General features: G+C 43.7%; 1 protein-coding gene across 7 annotated transcripts in view; it reads right to left on the bottom strand.

Annotated features, from left to right (window-relative positions):
* Positions 1-16092, bottom strand: part of REPS2 (RALBP1 associated Eps domain containing 2) — a 425141-nt gene that overhangs the window by 166930 nt on the left and 242119 nt on the right. For all 7 annotated transcript variants that reach the window (XM_075589809.1, XM_075589813.1, XM_075589812.1 and 4 more), the window contains one exon: positions 115-160. In XM_075589809.1, the coding sequence (XP_075445924.1) occupies positions 115-160 (46 nt within the window). The remainder of the gene's footprint in view (positions 1-114; positions 161-16092) is intronic.

Here is a 16092-nt window from a genome sequence, read left to right on the forward strand (position 1 = left end):
TTTAATAAAATGAAGTGATTGAAAAATCTGTCAGACACATGAGCCCTATGTAATTTACAGTATCAAATGGTAACATTTCCATGACAGACAAGAGACAAAATTGCAAAGCATTACCTGGATCTTTGCCTTGTTTTGAGTGTGTGCGATTCCTGATGAGCAGCTAAAAAAAATAAAGAAGAAAAATCTTACTTATTTTAAACTTATTTATTTGCGTTCTGAAGATTTTTTTCATTAGATGCATACAGTATTTAATCCACACAGTTTAACTTAAAAGCACCTGCAATGTCTTTCATGCTCCTATGCATTAACATGCATGGCTGTACTTAGCCTCTTGGCTGTCATCTCATGTGCAAGTGGAAAATTACCATATACAGTACCTGCAATATATATGGTTAGAATAGGGATAATATTTCAAGAGGACAGGCACAGAATGATAACCATTAGAAAAGATAGTTGCCCACTTATTAGATAACTCAAATCTATGGAAACATTAAAAAGAATTCAAGTGGGATCCACAGAGATTAAAATCTTAGCCTTCGCTGATATGTTATTATTTATTAGCAATCCACATATAGCTATATTGACAAAATAATGGAATTTGGACAATTTCAGAATTTAAAATACATTTAGAAAAATCAGAAGCTATATTTTCACGAGAAAAACAAATGCTAAATCTCTGCAACGACAGAATGCCCTTTAAATGGAACAACAAAACGATAACATATTTGGAAATTCAGATCCCCAGACAATTAGATTATTTTACTAAATTATTATAGAAAATTCAAATGCACCCCTTATACATTAAAAATAAAAATCTGAAACTGTTAAATAACACAAAAAGGGTGATGTTCTTGGCGCTCAATGTGAATAAATTGAAAAAACACTGGAATATGCCAAAATATATAAATTGTATTGAAATAGAAATACACAGTATACAGTGTATAATCTGGAGGGTGCTACAACTCTCCTCAGGGAAATCTATGTGTACAAACAGATGCCGAAATGGCGTGATGGGAGGGGAGGGAGGTGTGGGAGGGAAGGGAAAAAACATGGGGAAAAAAAGGGAAGGTAAGGTGGTGACAATAAACTGCCTAACGGCATAAGACAGAGTAGATGTGATGAAGCAAAGGGGGGCAATGTTTCGGGGCAGAACGCCCCTTCCTCAGACCCGTTCCCACAGATCCCTAAAAAAGGGACCTGCGGTACTTCCCTTCATACCATACCACAAATATCTCCTTCCCGTCTTCATTGTAATTATGCAAAAAACAGAACAACATAAAGTTGTACTTCCATAGACCGGGAAAACAAATGAGAGAACCACTAACTAACCATGCCAGTGTATCCACACAGGCTTACACTACTATTGCCAGTAAATCAGATCAATGCCTGTTAAATGCTAACTGTGAAACCATGTTATACTAACATAAGTAAGTCACACTATCACAATGATTAAAGAACCAGCCTAGTACAGATACATAAATAGGAATCAGAAGCAGACAAATAAGCAATGCTACTTTACATGTGGCTAATCCTAAAGGAAATATGAATCAATAGAGACAAAATGATAAACAATTGAGGGACAGAGAAATCAGCAGTATCATGTTCCACAAAAGTAGTATGTCACATAGATTCATATGTATCACCAGCCTCGGGAGCAGCTTGTGGCTATATTGACAAAATAATGGAATTTGGACAATCTCAGGATTTAAAATACATTTAGAAAAATCAGAAGCTATGATTTTACGAGACAAAAATGCTAAATCTCTGGAACGACAGAATGCCCTTTAAATGGAACAACAGAGCAATAAAATATTTGGAAATTCAGATTCCCAGACAATTAGATTCTTTTACTAAATTATTATAGAAAATTCAAATGCACCCCTTATACATTAAAAATAAAAACCGCAGCCTTATACAATAAGTTCTTAAACATATATTCAAAGAAAATGTGTATCCAGAATTAGAAAAGACAGGGGCAGATCCACAAAACTGTGTTATTGACTTAATGAGACGTTAACGTAAGTTATCGTTCCGTTAGGTGCTAATGGCGATCTTCAAAACTCAATAACGCAGCGTTCTAATGCCGCGATGGCCTGCTGGTTAGTGTTCATGATATGTAAATGAGGTGTGGAACACCTCACTGCATGCCGCTAAAGCAAACTCTGGGCTTGTTATTTTAGGTCATGGTTATATTATTTTAGGTGCTTCAAGCCCTTTAAACCATGTTGCAGAATATTTTCTGGCCTTGTCCAGGGTGATGAAGTGCCTTGGCAATATATGAAGTCAAAGTGAATACTGTCAGACCGGTGCATCTGTGCCTAGCAAAAAGTTAGACCAGTTTTCTAGACATGGGGTGTGCAAACCTTTCAGTTGTGCCCCCCTGCCTGCTCTCCCACCCTGCTCGCATCCCCCACCCTTACCTTGTCTCCAGCATCAAATGACACCGCGGGGGTCATGTGATGTCACGTTTCCATGGCAATTTGTCGCCTGAAGCTGTTGGAGACAAGGTAAGGGAACTTACAGAGGCCTCACACGGTCCACCCGGCTTTTAATTTAAATGCTTTTGGGAAGAGTGTGGAGCCTCTGAAAGCGCTACACACCTAGAAAACCTTGTGCACCACAGTTTGCGCACTTCAGCTTTAGACTATGCATTCAGGATGCATTTTCACAGTTGGCCACCAGGTGTTACCCAATAGACTACAACTCCCTGAAGCATTGCAGCCTAAGACTCATCCACTTTGTCCTCTGTCCCCTATTTAAACTTCAGGAAGTTAATCGTTCCTGGCATCTCAACTTTGTTTCCTCGCCTGTCCACGTCCCTGTTACCTTTTCATGCTCATGCCCTTGTTTCCGTGTCCCTGTTCGCCAGTCCTCTTCATTTTACCATGCCTGTTATCCTGTTTACCCAGGATTGCTAGTCTATGCCCTAATTAAACTTTGTTTTGTTGGTCATTTTCATTCCTGAGTTCAGCTTCCAGTGCAGAGTCAGACTGAGTGAGCCAAGTGTTTGTTATAGCAAAAAGGAGCAGAGAGTGAGAGAAAAAGAAGTCATGCACAGAGAGGAACTTGTTAGAAAGTGAGGGAGCATTCTAAAGGGCACAGGAGAAAGGGAGAGTGAAGGGAGGGTGGCAGGGGATGGGTATGAGGTTAGAGAGGTTTATACCACGGAGGAGTAGAAGTTGTATGTGGGAGACGAGGACAACAGCATGTAGAAATAAGACAGGGACCAGGATTGGGAGATATATCCCCAAAAGCAAGGAGGAGAAGCACGGAAAGAAATCGGATGTGTGAGGATTTATTTATTTATAAAATGTTTTACCAGGAATTAATACATTGACAGTTTCCTCTCGTTTTCAAGTATGTCTTGGGCACAGAGTTAGGATGACAATACATGGTCATATTAAATTAACAGTGTTATACATTATATTTAAAGACATTGCATGAACAGTAAAGATAATATATGTTATGGGCATGTGTAACAGTTACAGACCACATTAAAATGTGAGAAAGCTATAGTTTTGAAAGAACTTAGACTGGTGGTGGCTTTTAGAGTATTAGGTAGATTGTTACAGTTGTGAGGTGCACGGAAAGAGAAGACGGAGCGGATAGATTCCTTGGGACCATGAACTGTCTTTTGGAGTCAGATCTCAGGTGATAAGTGCTGCATGTGGTAGCAGTGAGGTGCTTGTTCAGATAGAAGGGCAGCTTGCCCACAAAGTATTTGAAAGCAAGACAGGAAAAATCAACTTTCAGCATTTCGCAGTGATGTGTGTTGTAGTTACATTTTAGGACACAGTGGCATATTGAGTTGTAGCGGGTGTCTAGTTTGCTAATATGAAGTTTGCTAACCTGAATTTGGGAAATCCAGTTTTCAAGTCTCGAAAAATTTGATAAACGTATGTGTCCAAGGTCAGGGAGGATAGGGCTGTGTGCATATAAGATTGTGTCATACGCATACATGTGCATTTAAGCACCCTTACAAGCTATAGGTAGATTATTAAAGAAGACTCAAAAGAGTAGGGGCCCCAGAACAGAGCTTTGCAGGACACCGCAGGTGATATCAAAGGGGTTGGAGTTAGAGCCCGAGATAGACACATGTTGGGATCTACCAGATACAGTAGGTAGGAGTGAAACCAGTTTAAAGCATATTCCCCTATTCCAGATCACTGGAGCCTGTTTAACAAGATAATGTGATCAATAGTATCAAAAACCTTTGCAAAATCGAGAAATATTGCACCAGTAAGTTGTCCCAGTTCTATTCCACATGATCTCATTGCAAACTTTAAGGAGGGTAGTTACCATGGAGTGTTTTGGGTAAAAGCCAGATTGGAGTTGGCTAAGGAAATTTCTCTTCATTTAGTAATCGCTTAGTTGGGAGTGGACACATTTTTCCACGACTTTGGATAGTATTGAGAGAAGAGAGGTTGGCCTGTAATTGATAGTGTATTTGTCCCCACTTTGAAAATTGGTATGACAATGGCTGGGGCAGGAATTTTGATTGCAGTAGGTCAGGTCCACATTGGCTACTTAGTTTTAATCTGAGGAGCACATGTGTAATCTCCTTTTCGGATACTGGGACAAATTGAAAATTGTGGGTAATGTTGGGAGAGGGTGGGGCTATAGGGGTTCTACCAGATTGAGCTTCATGTTTGTAGTTTGGGTTGCCCTTTGCTAATAGGAAGTAGCACACCCCACAAAGTGTTCATTGAATGCATTTGAAATGTCAGTGAGATTTGTCATCCTTTTTGATATTAGATGGTTGTTGATGACTAGAATGCTGAAATACAGTATATTGTTGATGACCTTCCAGAACTTAGCTGGATTTAATGTATTTTGGTGAAGATAGTCAGAGTAATATTGGACTTTTGTGTGTCTTGTATTCTGCTGGCATCTGTAGTTATTAAAATCTTTAGTAGTGCCAGTTACTTTATATCTTTTCCACAATGCATCCCTAAAGTGGTAAAGCACAATATGTTCAGTTGTAACCCATGGAAGATGGTCCCCCCGTACTCTTCTGTGGAGCATGAGTGTCAGAGTTTTAAGAACTCTGTTTGGAAATAAATCAAGCGCAGAATCGGAGTCAGGTATCAAGTTGATGTTGTACCAAGGGCAGTTGGTAAGATCAACCAGAAACTGTTGTTGGTTAAAGTTTCTCATTGTTCTAGTGAGTAGAACTTTAGTGCTTGATTTGGGTGGTCTGATTTTCCTTACACAGTACACTATTGCATGGTCACTGAAAAGGCCAGTCAGGTAGGATACCAGAGGATTGGATTCTGTTGGGAATAGAAGAAAGAATCCAGTCTAGCAAGGAATAGTTGTTACATTTTAGGTTTGTCCGTGTTGGTTGAGAAATATATTGGGTTAGGTTTAGTGACTTGACTTGTTTGGATTTTGTTGTTTTTAGGGTGAAGCCAATTAAAGTTGAAATCACCAAGAACTAACAGCCTACTCTTCCCATTCAGGAAGGTAATTGAGACAATAAACTGAGTCAGGGATTGTAGTGGGGCTTAGTGGGGGCGGTAGATACCAGCAATAAGAATGGGCTAAGAGAATGTGAGGCAAATTTTGCAAACTAGGATTTCAATAAAAGAGGATGGGCTTGGGGGGAAATTTAGTAAGGTCAATTTTGAGTCTTCAATATAAAGTAACACCCACCTCCTTTCTTTGACCTATCTTTCCTAGAAATGGAGTATCCCTGAATGGCGATAGTTGCATTAAGGGTTTTCAAAGTTATCCATGTTTCAGTAAGGATGATGGCATTGGGTTTAAGCAAAAGGCACCTTGCCCTTAGTTCATTTAGTTTGGGCAGCAGGCTACTGATATTTATATGGGCGACAGATAATAAATACCCTTTTCAAATTCCAAAAAGGTCTATCTGGGGTATGGGACAGAGTTAAAAAGGGGGGGGGGCAGGGTTCAGCTCAATATCCCCTGCTCAAAAAAGTAACAGTATAAATAATACTTTGAGTAGTTTGCAGGCTGTAAGCCAATGTTTGCCATTAGAATAACTGGTGGCTGGTGTACTGGTTTTCACAATTCTCCACCAGCATTCAGTAGATAATGCAAGGCTTTTGAGTCATCCTGGGTGTTTGATGATATTGGGTGTGGGCCAGGAGGGAGGAGTTTGTATTGGATAGAGAGAATAACATTTACATGAGGCCACAGTAAAGAGCAGAATTGAGGTAAGTAGCAGGTTCATGATCACAATGCAAGGTAACTTTGCATGAAGCTGTACTAAGTCCAGTTGGGCTAAGGTCCCACTACACGCGCCTGCATGCGCGCCTGGCATCCTGGTGGCGCGTGCAAAGCGCTTCACTGCGATCTGCAGGCAGCTTTTTTAGATGTGGGGGGCGTGGCCAAAACAGGTCAGGTGGGCGGGGGGCATGACACACACCTCACCAGAGTTAATCATTAACAGAATTGAGTTTGTAAAGATAAATTGATCTATTATCATACAACAGCGTTAAAATGAAATCAGCCTTGTTATATGTGCATTGTTGCGTTTCTGTTATGTGTGTGTTGTTTTGTGTTGGTTCATACTTAGCCACAAATCCTCATTTTAGCCCACACCTGTCCCAGCCATCACCTTATCTCCGTGAATCACAGCTCCTGCCCACAGAGTTTAAACATCCACAGAGCTACCCAGACTGGTCAACCCTGTCTTTATTTTACTTGTTCATCATCTGTACTGAGAGCAGAAATAAAAGATCACCTCGTGTTCATATTTTATGCTGCGGTCTGTGAATATCTGTGCTGGCTTCTCTGTGCATCCCTGTGTGTGTGTTTCCAAGGGGTGTGTACAATATATGTGTGTGAGCTATATAGGACCATGATTACATCCATTTGATATGATAGATACTAACTTTAAAACAATCTTAGAATTTGGGATAGATCCAGGCTCAGGTATATATCACACCATATACAATGCATGTTTCCTGCTTCATAGAATATTCCAAAATGTAGATAGTTTAAGGACTGAGACACATTATCCTTTTGGGCTGCAGGACCCTTCAGGACTGAAAAGATTGTCTTCCAAAAAAGACCAGAGGAGCGCAGCTTGCAGCCATGTAAAATAAAAAAAACAGCAATGTCATGAAATATTTTGTTAGTAATAAGGCAGGCTCACAAATGGCTACTCACATTGGGGTAGCAAAAAAGGAGCAGTTATTCAACTTAGAGGGGTGGATGTTCCCCGGTGTAAGTGCAGCAACTACCAGCAAAACCTGATGGTCGTCCGCAGCTGCCAGTTGATCCTCTGTATATCTTGCAATCTATCTCCATCTGCAATTCCCCCAACTTTTTTCCTCCAGCTGTTTGTCTCAGGCTTTGACCTTAGAACGTGGAACTTGAACTGTATGTTAGCAATCCAATAGCCTTCGGTATCTTCATTTGTAATTTTTACTTTAATCTTCTTTAATCCTATTAAGTGCCGCACTTTATGATGTAGTTCTTCAACTTCCCACTCATGTAAAGGGGCCAATCCTCTTCAGTGTCTAGTAACCCAGGTACTCATCCACACAGGGCCAATGCTCAACTATACGAAAATAAAATTTCTTGGCCTGGGATCTGAAGCCTGGGATGCAGGGGAAGACAGGTCCGGTTCCAGGGAAAAGGCAGGCACAGGCAAGGGGAAGGCTTAGGACTCGGGACTGGAACAAGGCAGGAGGTAATCCGGTCCAGGCAGGGGTCAAGACAAACATGGTCAAAGCAAGTTACTCTATACCTTGCTCTCCCTTTGATCCTGTTTGTCTTGACCCCTGCCTGGACCGGATTACCTCCTGCCTTGTTCCTGTCTTGTTCCAGTCCCGAGTCCTGAACCTTCCCCTTGCCTGTGCCTGCTTTTTCCCTGGAACCTGACCTGTCTTCCCCTGTATCCCAGGGTTCAGATCCCAGGCCAAGAAATGTTATTTTCGTATAGTTGAGCATTGGCCCTGTGTGGATGAGTACCTTGTTTACTAGACACTGAAGAGGATTGGCCCCTTCACATGAGTGGGAAGTTGAAGAACTACATTATAAAGTGCGGCACTTAATAGGATTAAAGAAGATTAAAGGAAAAAATTATAAATGAAGATACCGGAGGCTATTGGATTGCTAACATATAATGCAAGTTCCACCTTCTAAGGTCAAAGCCTGAGACTAACAGCTGGAGGAAAAAAAGTTGGGGGAATTGCAGACGGAGATAGATTGCAAGAGATACAGAGGATCAACTGGCAGCTGCGGAAGACCATCAGGTTTTGCTGGTAGTTGCTGCACTTACACCAGGGAACATCCACCCCCCTAAGTTGGATGACTGCTCCTTTTTTGCTACCCCAATGTGAGTAGCCATTTGTGAGCCTGCCTTATTACTAACAAAATATTTCACGACATTGCTATACTATGTGATGTTTTTTTATTTTACATGGCTGCAAGCTGCGCTCCTCTGGTCTTTTTTGGAAGAATTCTACATGCAAGACTTTTGAAACAGTCTTTCACCAAGGATTGAGTGTGTCTGTTCAGCCTCTTATATCTGAGCACTTTATTTCACTGAATTTTGTCATTTATTTTGTCATTATTTTGGCACCTATATATATTTAGGCACTTATAATTTATGCACTTTAGTGGGTTTGTTAGAGCGCTATCAATCACCTTCTCTGTCACTGAAAAGATTGTCTCCCTGGCGCACTATGTGACGCGTCGCTGCACGGGAACACAATCTAGTTGTATCCCCTGCTGGCTGACGTGTCACAGCATGAAGAGGGCCAGGAAGCGAGGCATCACCGGGGCCTGCTAGGGAGGAGGTAAGGGGCTGGTGAGAGGCGCACACACGCTACTGTGCGCGCAGCCATCTGCAGCCGGGACTTAGCCTTGGTATGCACATTGAGCAGACAGCAGATGTGTGCCTTTTGCTTGCTGCTGAAAGCATTCGCCATTTGGCAGTGCTAGGGTGTGTTAAGGGATTGCAGAGGGATTTGGGGAATGGGAGGGAAGTTGTGTTGGGAGAGCCTGCAGTAAATAAAAGTGTGAGGGGGCTAATTGTGCAGGCTAACAGGCTTAGCATAATAGTGTAGACTACTGTTGAACTACACATTCACTTAAAGATTATCTCTTTAAGATGCACACTCTTAAGATGCTATGCTAAACCCTTCATAGGGGTGTGTTTTAGTGCAGGGGGTATTGCTGTGTCGTGGTAGAGGAGACAAATAGGAAAGGAGTTCATGTAAACTGAAAAGTGGACAAGGAAGGAGCGATAGAGACATATGAATGGAGTTAGAGGCATAATGAGGATGGTAGAAAGAAAGTTGTAGTTTGAAAAAAAGTGAAGTTACAGCAAATATAAATACAGTATTTCCTCGATACAAAGACGCACCTTTTTTCCGATTTTCACGTCTGAAATCGGGATGTGTCTTAGAATCGATGCATTAAATTTTTTTTTTGAAGTGAAACTTCTTTAGTGGCACCTAGTAATGATGGGACAAAACTGGATAGATGGAGACGAAATGTGAAACGGAAGTGACGTCACGTAATGGCCGCTGCTCCCCCCACACACCCGCTGTCACATGTGGCGGCGGCGGCGATAGCTGCCGGCGCCACTCCTAACGGCCGCCGTTCCCCGCCCGCTGCCCGCGCCTGCTGACATGCCACGCATGCGCGGTAGTCATGGCGACGCTCACAGACGCCACGGCTCGGAGACCTCCCTGCGCTGCCGTTGCTGGGTGAATGAGGAGGACGGGCAGACTCCCTGCAGTGCAGCTCTGCTTCACATGCCTGCCTGCTGCGTGTAGCTGATCTCCGGGCCGGTCACCGACCCCCTGCCCGGCGGGATATCTGTGTGCGTGCGGAGGCTGATCACCAACACCCGGGGCTTCCTGTGGTCAGACATGGAGACCAGCACCCTGCTGGATATCTGGGGGGAGGCAGACGTGTAGTCGGCCCAGGACAGTAACTTCCGCAACAGCCACGTGTACCGGGATGTGGCCGGCCGGCTGAGCGAGCTGGGCTTTGAGCGCACCCCAGAGCAGTGCTGGATCAAGGGCCTGAAGCGCCAGTACTACCAGGCCCGGGAGGGCTTCCAGAAGAACGGACGCGCCCGCAAGATCTGCCACTACTACGATGAGATGGACCGGATCCTCTGCACCCGGCCCGACCCGGCCAGCAGCGAGTCCCGGGATCCTGCTTCTCCCTCTGGACCCCCGTGCAGGGGAGGGGAGCTGGCGGAGGAGAACTAGGAGCTGAGGGGGGCCGAGGAGGAGGACGAGGAGCCGCCCTGCACTGGGGAAGTTGGGAGGCCCGAGTCGTCCCAGGACAACTTCACCAAGGAAGACTCGTCCTGCTACACCGAGCACCCGATCAAGGTGGAGGAGGGGCCCAGAGTTGCCATCCCACTGCCGCCCAACGCGGGTAAGTGTGTCATTCATATATACTCGTACACATCCCCTGTGTCACACACACACAGTCACACACACCCTGTCACACACACCCGTGCACTCAGACACACACTGTCACACGAACACACCCTGTGTCACACACAGACACACACACATGCGCACTCACAGACACACACACAGTCACACTCACATGCACACACGCACACTCACATGTACACTCATAGTCACATGCACACACGAGGAATTCACACTTAGTGCAAATAGCTAATACAGGGGATGTGTGCCGAGCACGTGCACTCTAAGTCAAATGTATTTGCGTTTTGTCAATAAACTTGTATATTGATTTTTAATTAAAACATCACCAAAACAAATACAATTTCTGTGACAAAAGTCAAAGAAGTTTCACTTACTATGCGCGTGCACAGCACACACAGCTTTTTTTTTTTTTTTTTTTTTAAAGTGTCTACTAACCCTCTCTTTTTACTTACCATGTTTCAGGGGAGGTCCCATGTCAGCAGAGGAGGAAGCAGGCGGCGGAAGCGGCAGCACGAGAGGTCCCACATCTACAGAGGGTTGAACATGGAAAGCGGATGGTAGTGCGGTGGCAGGACAGGTCCCAAGTCTAAAGGTGGATGAAGATAAGAAGACAGTGGGTGGGTGGGTGGTGGCGGCAGCAGGAGATCATAATAGCAGCAGAGCTGAGCAGGACGGCATAGGGGAATGGCTTGGGAAGAGCTCACTGTAACCGGATGTCAGACACCGGTACACTTATGGTGTTACAGTGTGCTCTTCCCCAGCCTTTGCCCTATGCCGCTCTGCTCTCCTGTTATTATGATCTCCTGCCACCGCCACCGCACACCTGGCCGATGTCTTCTTATCTTCATTCACCTGCAGACTTGGGACCTGTCCTGTCGCTGCACTCCCGCCCGCTGTCCATCTTCAACCCTCTGCAGACTTGGGACCTCTCCTGCCGCCGCCCGCTTCATCTTCCGCTGACATTGGACCTCTCCTGAAACATGGTACGTGAAAAAGTAATTTTCCTCGATTGTTAGGGCCAAAATCGATGGTGTCTTACAAATCGAGGAAATACGGTAGTAGAGTTACAACCGCTATGGCATACAAGGGGTAAGCCGGCCCCCTTAACCCCCCTGGGTGGACAAACCTCCCTCCCTGGGGATACCTACACCAATAATCCACGCCCCCAACAAACCTAATCCCCCTCAACAGTACTGGCCATTATCACTATTTGGAAAAGGTGACAGAGTAAGTCATAAAAAGTGCCTCCTTAGTGTAAGGATTCTACTCGATCCCCACCAGGTTTTCTGTCTCTCCTGCCCTTTCTGCTCACAGTGGCCATTTTGGGTACTGGCAGTCTGCTTTATAAGGCTGCAGTTCCTGGTGGGAGTCGCCGAGCAAAGTTCTGTTTGCAGCAGCTCCGTTTGATCTTCGCTGTCACGCATTACCCTTTCACCTATTTGGAATCCCTGTTGCTGACCCCGGACCGTGACCCCGACCTCGCTGCCTTCCACCTGCCCTGACCTTTGCCTGTCGCCTGGACTCCGCACCTCTGCCGCCTGCCCTGACCTTTTGCCTGTTGCCTGGATTCTGCACCACTGCCACCAGCCCTGACCCCTGCCTGCTTACCGATTACGATTACTCTTACAGGACTCTGTCCCTGGGCTCTGGTCGGTTATTCTGCATTCCTACCTCAGCCCTGCGGGGCCACTTCCTGATTCGAGACGAGCACCGTCACACCTAGAGGCCCTTATGAATTACTGTATGCTGTACATCATGGCCTTTCCCTCGTTTTTTAGGGGCTGTTCGCAATCAGCACTCCAGTGGAACATTTAGTGTGAACTACACTGGAACGAGGACCGTTCCCTTTCAGTCCGGCCACCGGAACTAGGAAGCAATCATGTGATTGCTCAGAAGAGCGGTCACATAATCTGTCAATACCGGAGGATCCGTGGTCAAGTAGGTGGAAGGACACCCTGGCACTTGAGGGGTTAAGAGGCACTTGGAAACACCTTACAGCTTCGTCAGGGTCAAAGGTTCCATATAAGAGAAGATTGCTTTGTAAGTATGACTCTCAATGTCTGGGGCTCAATTCAAATCTGGAAGAGCTAGAACTTGAGGTTGTCCTCCAATGTGTTAATTAACTATACAAATAAATCAGTGATATAACAAGTACAGTATCTGGATGCAAATACCAAGTAAGCATTACAGTACAGTGATATAAAAGCAACAATCAAGAATACAGTTTCACTCATACTGCAAGTACCTGAATTCATGTTTTTGTAAAGTCGGTGATGTTTATAAAACAGGACAACGTAAATAAATGACTAACCTTCATGTATTTTAAAGGTCATTGGTGCCAATGGTGCGAGGAATAGACCGATTTAAAAAGCATATGTTCATGCATATTTATCAAAATAGTGGTTACCATGTACAGTATATGAATTTGTATAATCGGTAACAAGTTTTAACGATGAAAATGCCAGAACTGAGATTTGTAGCAGACAAGTGACTTACTAGAGTACTGAATCAGCATTGGAATAATGAAACACAGTTAATCCTCTTACTGTGAAGGTATCACCCATCCGCACAGTGAAAAAGCAGTAATTATGATCTGCACTGTCCCGACCTATATTCTGCATGTGCTGATATTTCTACTCATTACCTCGTTTGCCGCTTTGGGGGCCTGCGACATTTCAATTCACTGCAGGCCCCTTCGTCAGAAGCAGGCACCATTTGCTAGAAATAACATCATTCCTTTAAATTGCGCTTTTCGTTAATATACCTTTTTTCTACATCCAAAAAATTTAATTTTACGAGGTTAAAAGCAGAACAAGTTGTCTAATTTAAACGGTCAGATTTATTTAGCCCGATGATTCTAATTAACAAGCTTGAAAAGTAATCTAAGGCAGGCATGCAAAATAATACATAAACAGGAAAGCTTATTAGCTCCAAATTTCTCACTCGTCATGCTAGTATACATCATACCTTCCTTTGGCTTGACACATATCAACTATTTATTCCCTTCTGTGCTACACTAATCTGAAATACATTGCAGGGCTAAACAGCATGTCAGTTTAGGGATAGACAGAGTAGGGCATGCTAAGGAATTACACTATTTAGACAGTAAATCTGGGCCCAAATGAAATTATATCTGTTACACTGCATTTCTATGCTTTAAAGGGTTAGTGTATATTTTATGTTGAAGACAACCCATTGTACCCTACGCAGGGGTGCGTGAGATTTTCCTTGGGGGGCGAGGCAGTTACAGAGGTCCCGCACTTTTGTTTGGTTTCAAACCTATTCATCTTTTTCCTGTCTCTTCAAGTAATAATCCAGCATACATCTTTCCATACTTCGAGTTGTCTGAAGCTTCTGAATGATCGTCAATTTAGGGTCCAAATTTCATATCCATATGTGATTACAGGCAGAATACGATTGAAAACTTTCCTCTAGAGGCACAGTGGAAGATTCCCTTGAAAGATTGTGCTATTTCTTCCAAATGGGCTCCATCCCTTCTTCATTCTTCTATTGATTTCCTTTAAAAAGGTTCCCAACCATTGTTATTTGCTGGCCAAGGTAGACCATCTTTGAATTCTAGTTCTATTCCATTCATTTAGATCTTTGCAGAGTGGACACATTTGTTGAACATAACTTTGTCTTGCTGAGATTCCAAATGGAGGCACACTTTCTTACTTGCTTTGGTGAGCCGGCTGATTTGTTGCTGGTTGTCTTCTGGATTTATGGCAAAAATAACTGTCGTCATCTGCAAATTGTATGTGACGCACATATTCACCATTAATATTGATTCCTTTTTTCTCCCAATTCAATATCTTAAATAATTCTTAAAGTGCTGCTGTGAAACACTTTGGTAACATGGTGTATCTCCGTTGCACTCCCTTGCTGATACTTATCTTGCTTGTACTGTATCTTCATGTAATCTAATAGTTGTTGTGGCATTCTCGTAAATGTTCCTTATAAAATCAATGTACTGTACGCATCTTCCACACTTTGTTTTCTTAATGCATTTAAAACCGTTGAAGTATACACTACCGACACACTTTATTGAAGTGTGGTCGGTACCGCAAGCCGGGAAATCTCCCGGCTTGCTAGTGGCCGCCCCTCGGCGTGCCGCGCGTCATAGACGCGCGGTCACGCGTCATCGGGAGCGTGCGCCCCCTGCACGCGTGTCCAGGGGCTCCCCGAGGGAGCCCTGGTGTCCCGCGATCGCGGGACAGCGGCAGGGGGTTCCGGGGGACCCGGCGGGCCCGGCAGCGGTAGGGAGAGCGCCCCGATCGGAGGGCGCTCTTCCGCTGCTTCGGCGCGCGCCCGTCACACTCGGGCGCGCGCCAGGCTACTGCTGCGGCACAGAACGGGCAAATGCTCGAATAAACTGTGCCGCAGCAGTAGACAGAATCAGCATTTTTATAATCTACAAATCCTAAACCAAGTGCTAGATCGTATTCATTACTTTGGGAACTTCCTTCTTTTATGACTTGTATGGTGTCCGTTGTGTTGTACACCCTGTGAAATCCCGCTTCTTCTCTAGACTGGGCGAAGTCCAGATTCTGTTATAGCCGATTAGTGAGTATCTTCAGAAAAATCTTGCAAATGATTGGAAGTAGACTACGTCTGTAGTTCTTGAGGTCTTCTCTATCTCATCTTTGTTGCTTCTTCTGGAGGGACGCATACGGTATGTCATTGGTAGTTTCTTCACACTTTTCCTCTGCTGGATTAAGTCCTGTGTTATAAGTGTTCTAGTACAATTTAATGTATAGGTCCTGAGCTATCGTTCTGATAAGTGCACTTACTGTCTTTTGAAATTCTTGTTCTTGCGTTTTGGAATTGCTTATTTTTTTGCTGTTGTCTCATCTGATATATTTTTATACTGCTTAGTGGTTCCACAGTTTTTTTTTGTGCTTTCAACAATCTTCATGCTGTAAGTTCTTCATAACTATTTGTTTGTGTGCTCATACATTTCAAGCAAGCTGAAGTGATTTTTCAACTCTAGTTGAAATTCTCTGCTATTATTCTTGAGGTTCTTGATTTTGATTGCTTTCATCTTCTTTTTAATCAGTTTTCTTCTTTCCACTTGTGCATTCAGGTGTAACTTGCAGCTAACCAATTGGTGATCACTCTGTGTCAAAACGGTTAAGGACTGTGCAGTCTTCACGTGTTTCTTGTTATCTAGAATATAGTCCATTTACCTGTCCATTTTGTTTGGATTCTTCTTGAAGAAAGAATTCATGATGTAGAAGTTTTCTGATTCTGCAAATTCTACCAGTCTGTCTACATGTTAATTCCTGTTGCCACATCAATATTTACCAACTGATGTTTAATCTTTCTGCTAGACACCAATCTTTGCATTGTAATCTCTCATTACAATCTTGTTGACAATTTGCATGGTTGCTAAATTGGTTAATTTCATGGTAGAACTCTTCCAGCTCATTGTCTGTGTGAAGTGATGTTGGGGCATACACTTGGATTATTTGAAGCCTGTATCGGTTTGTCAACCAAATGACAATTCTTCCTGCTCTTTCCGATCGTTTCTCCATCTCTTGTTAACGATAAAGCCTACTCCACCGATTGTTCACGTTTCTGTACCTCTGTCATGTAAAAGATGCCGCTTTTAAGCTCAATGAGGTCTTCATCTTTTCTTCTTACTTCACAAAGTCCAACAATATCCTATTCAATACTTTCAAGTTCGTCCAAC

This window comes from Ascaphus truei, chromosome 3 (genome assembly GCF_040206685.1).
Source record: "Ascaphus truei isolate aAscTru1 chromosome 3, aAscTru1.hap1, whole genome shotgun sequence".
Classification (NCBI taxonomy): domain Eukaryota; kingdom Metazoa; phylum Chordata; class Amphibia; order Anura; family Ascaphidae; genus Ascaphus; species Ascaphus truei.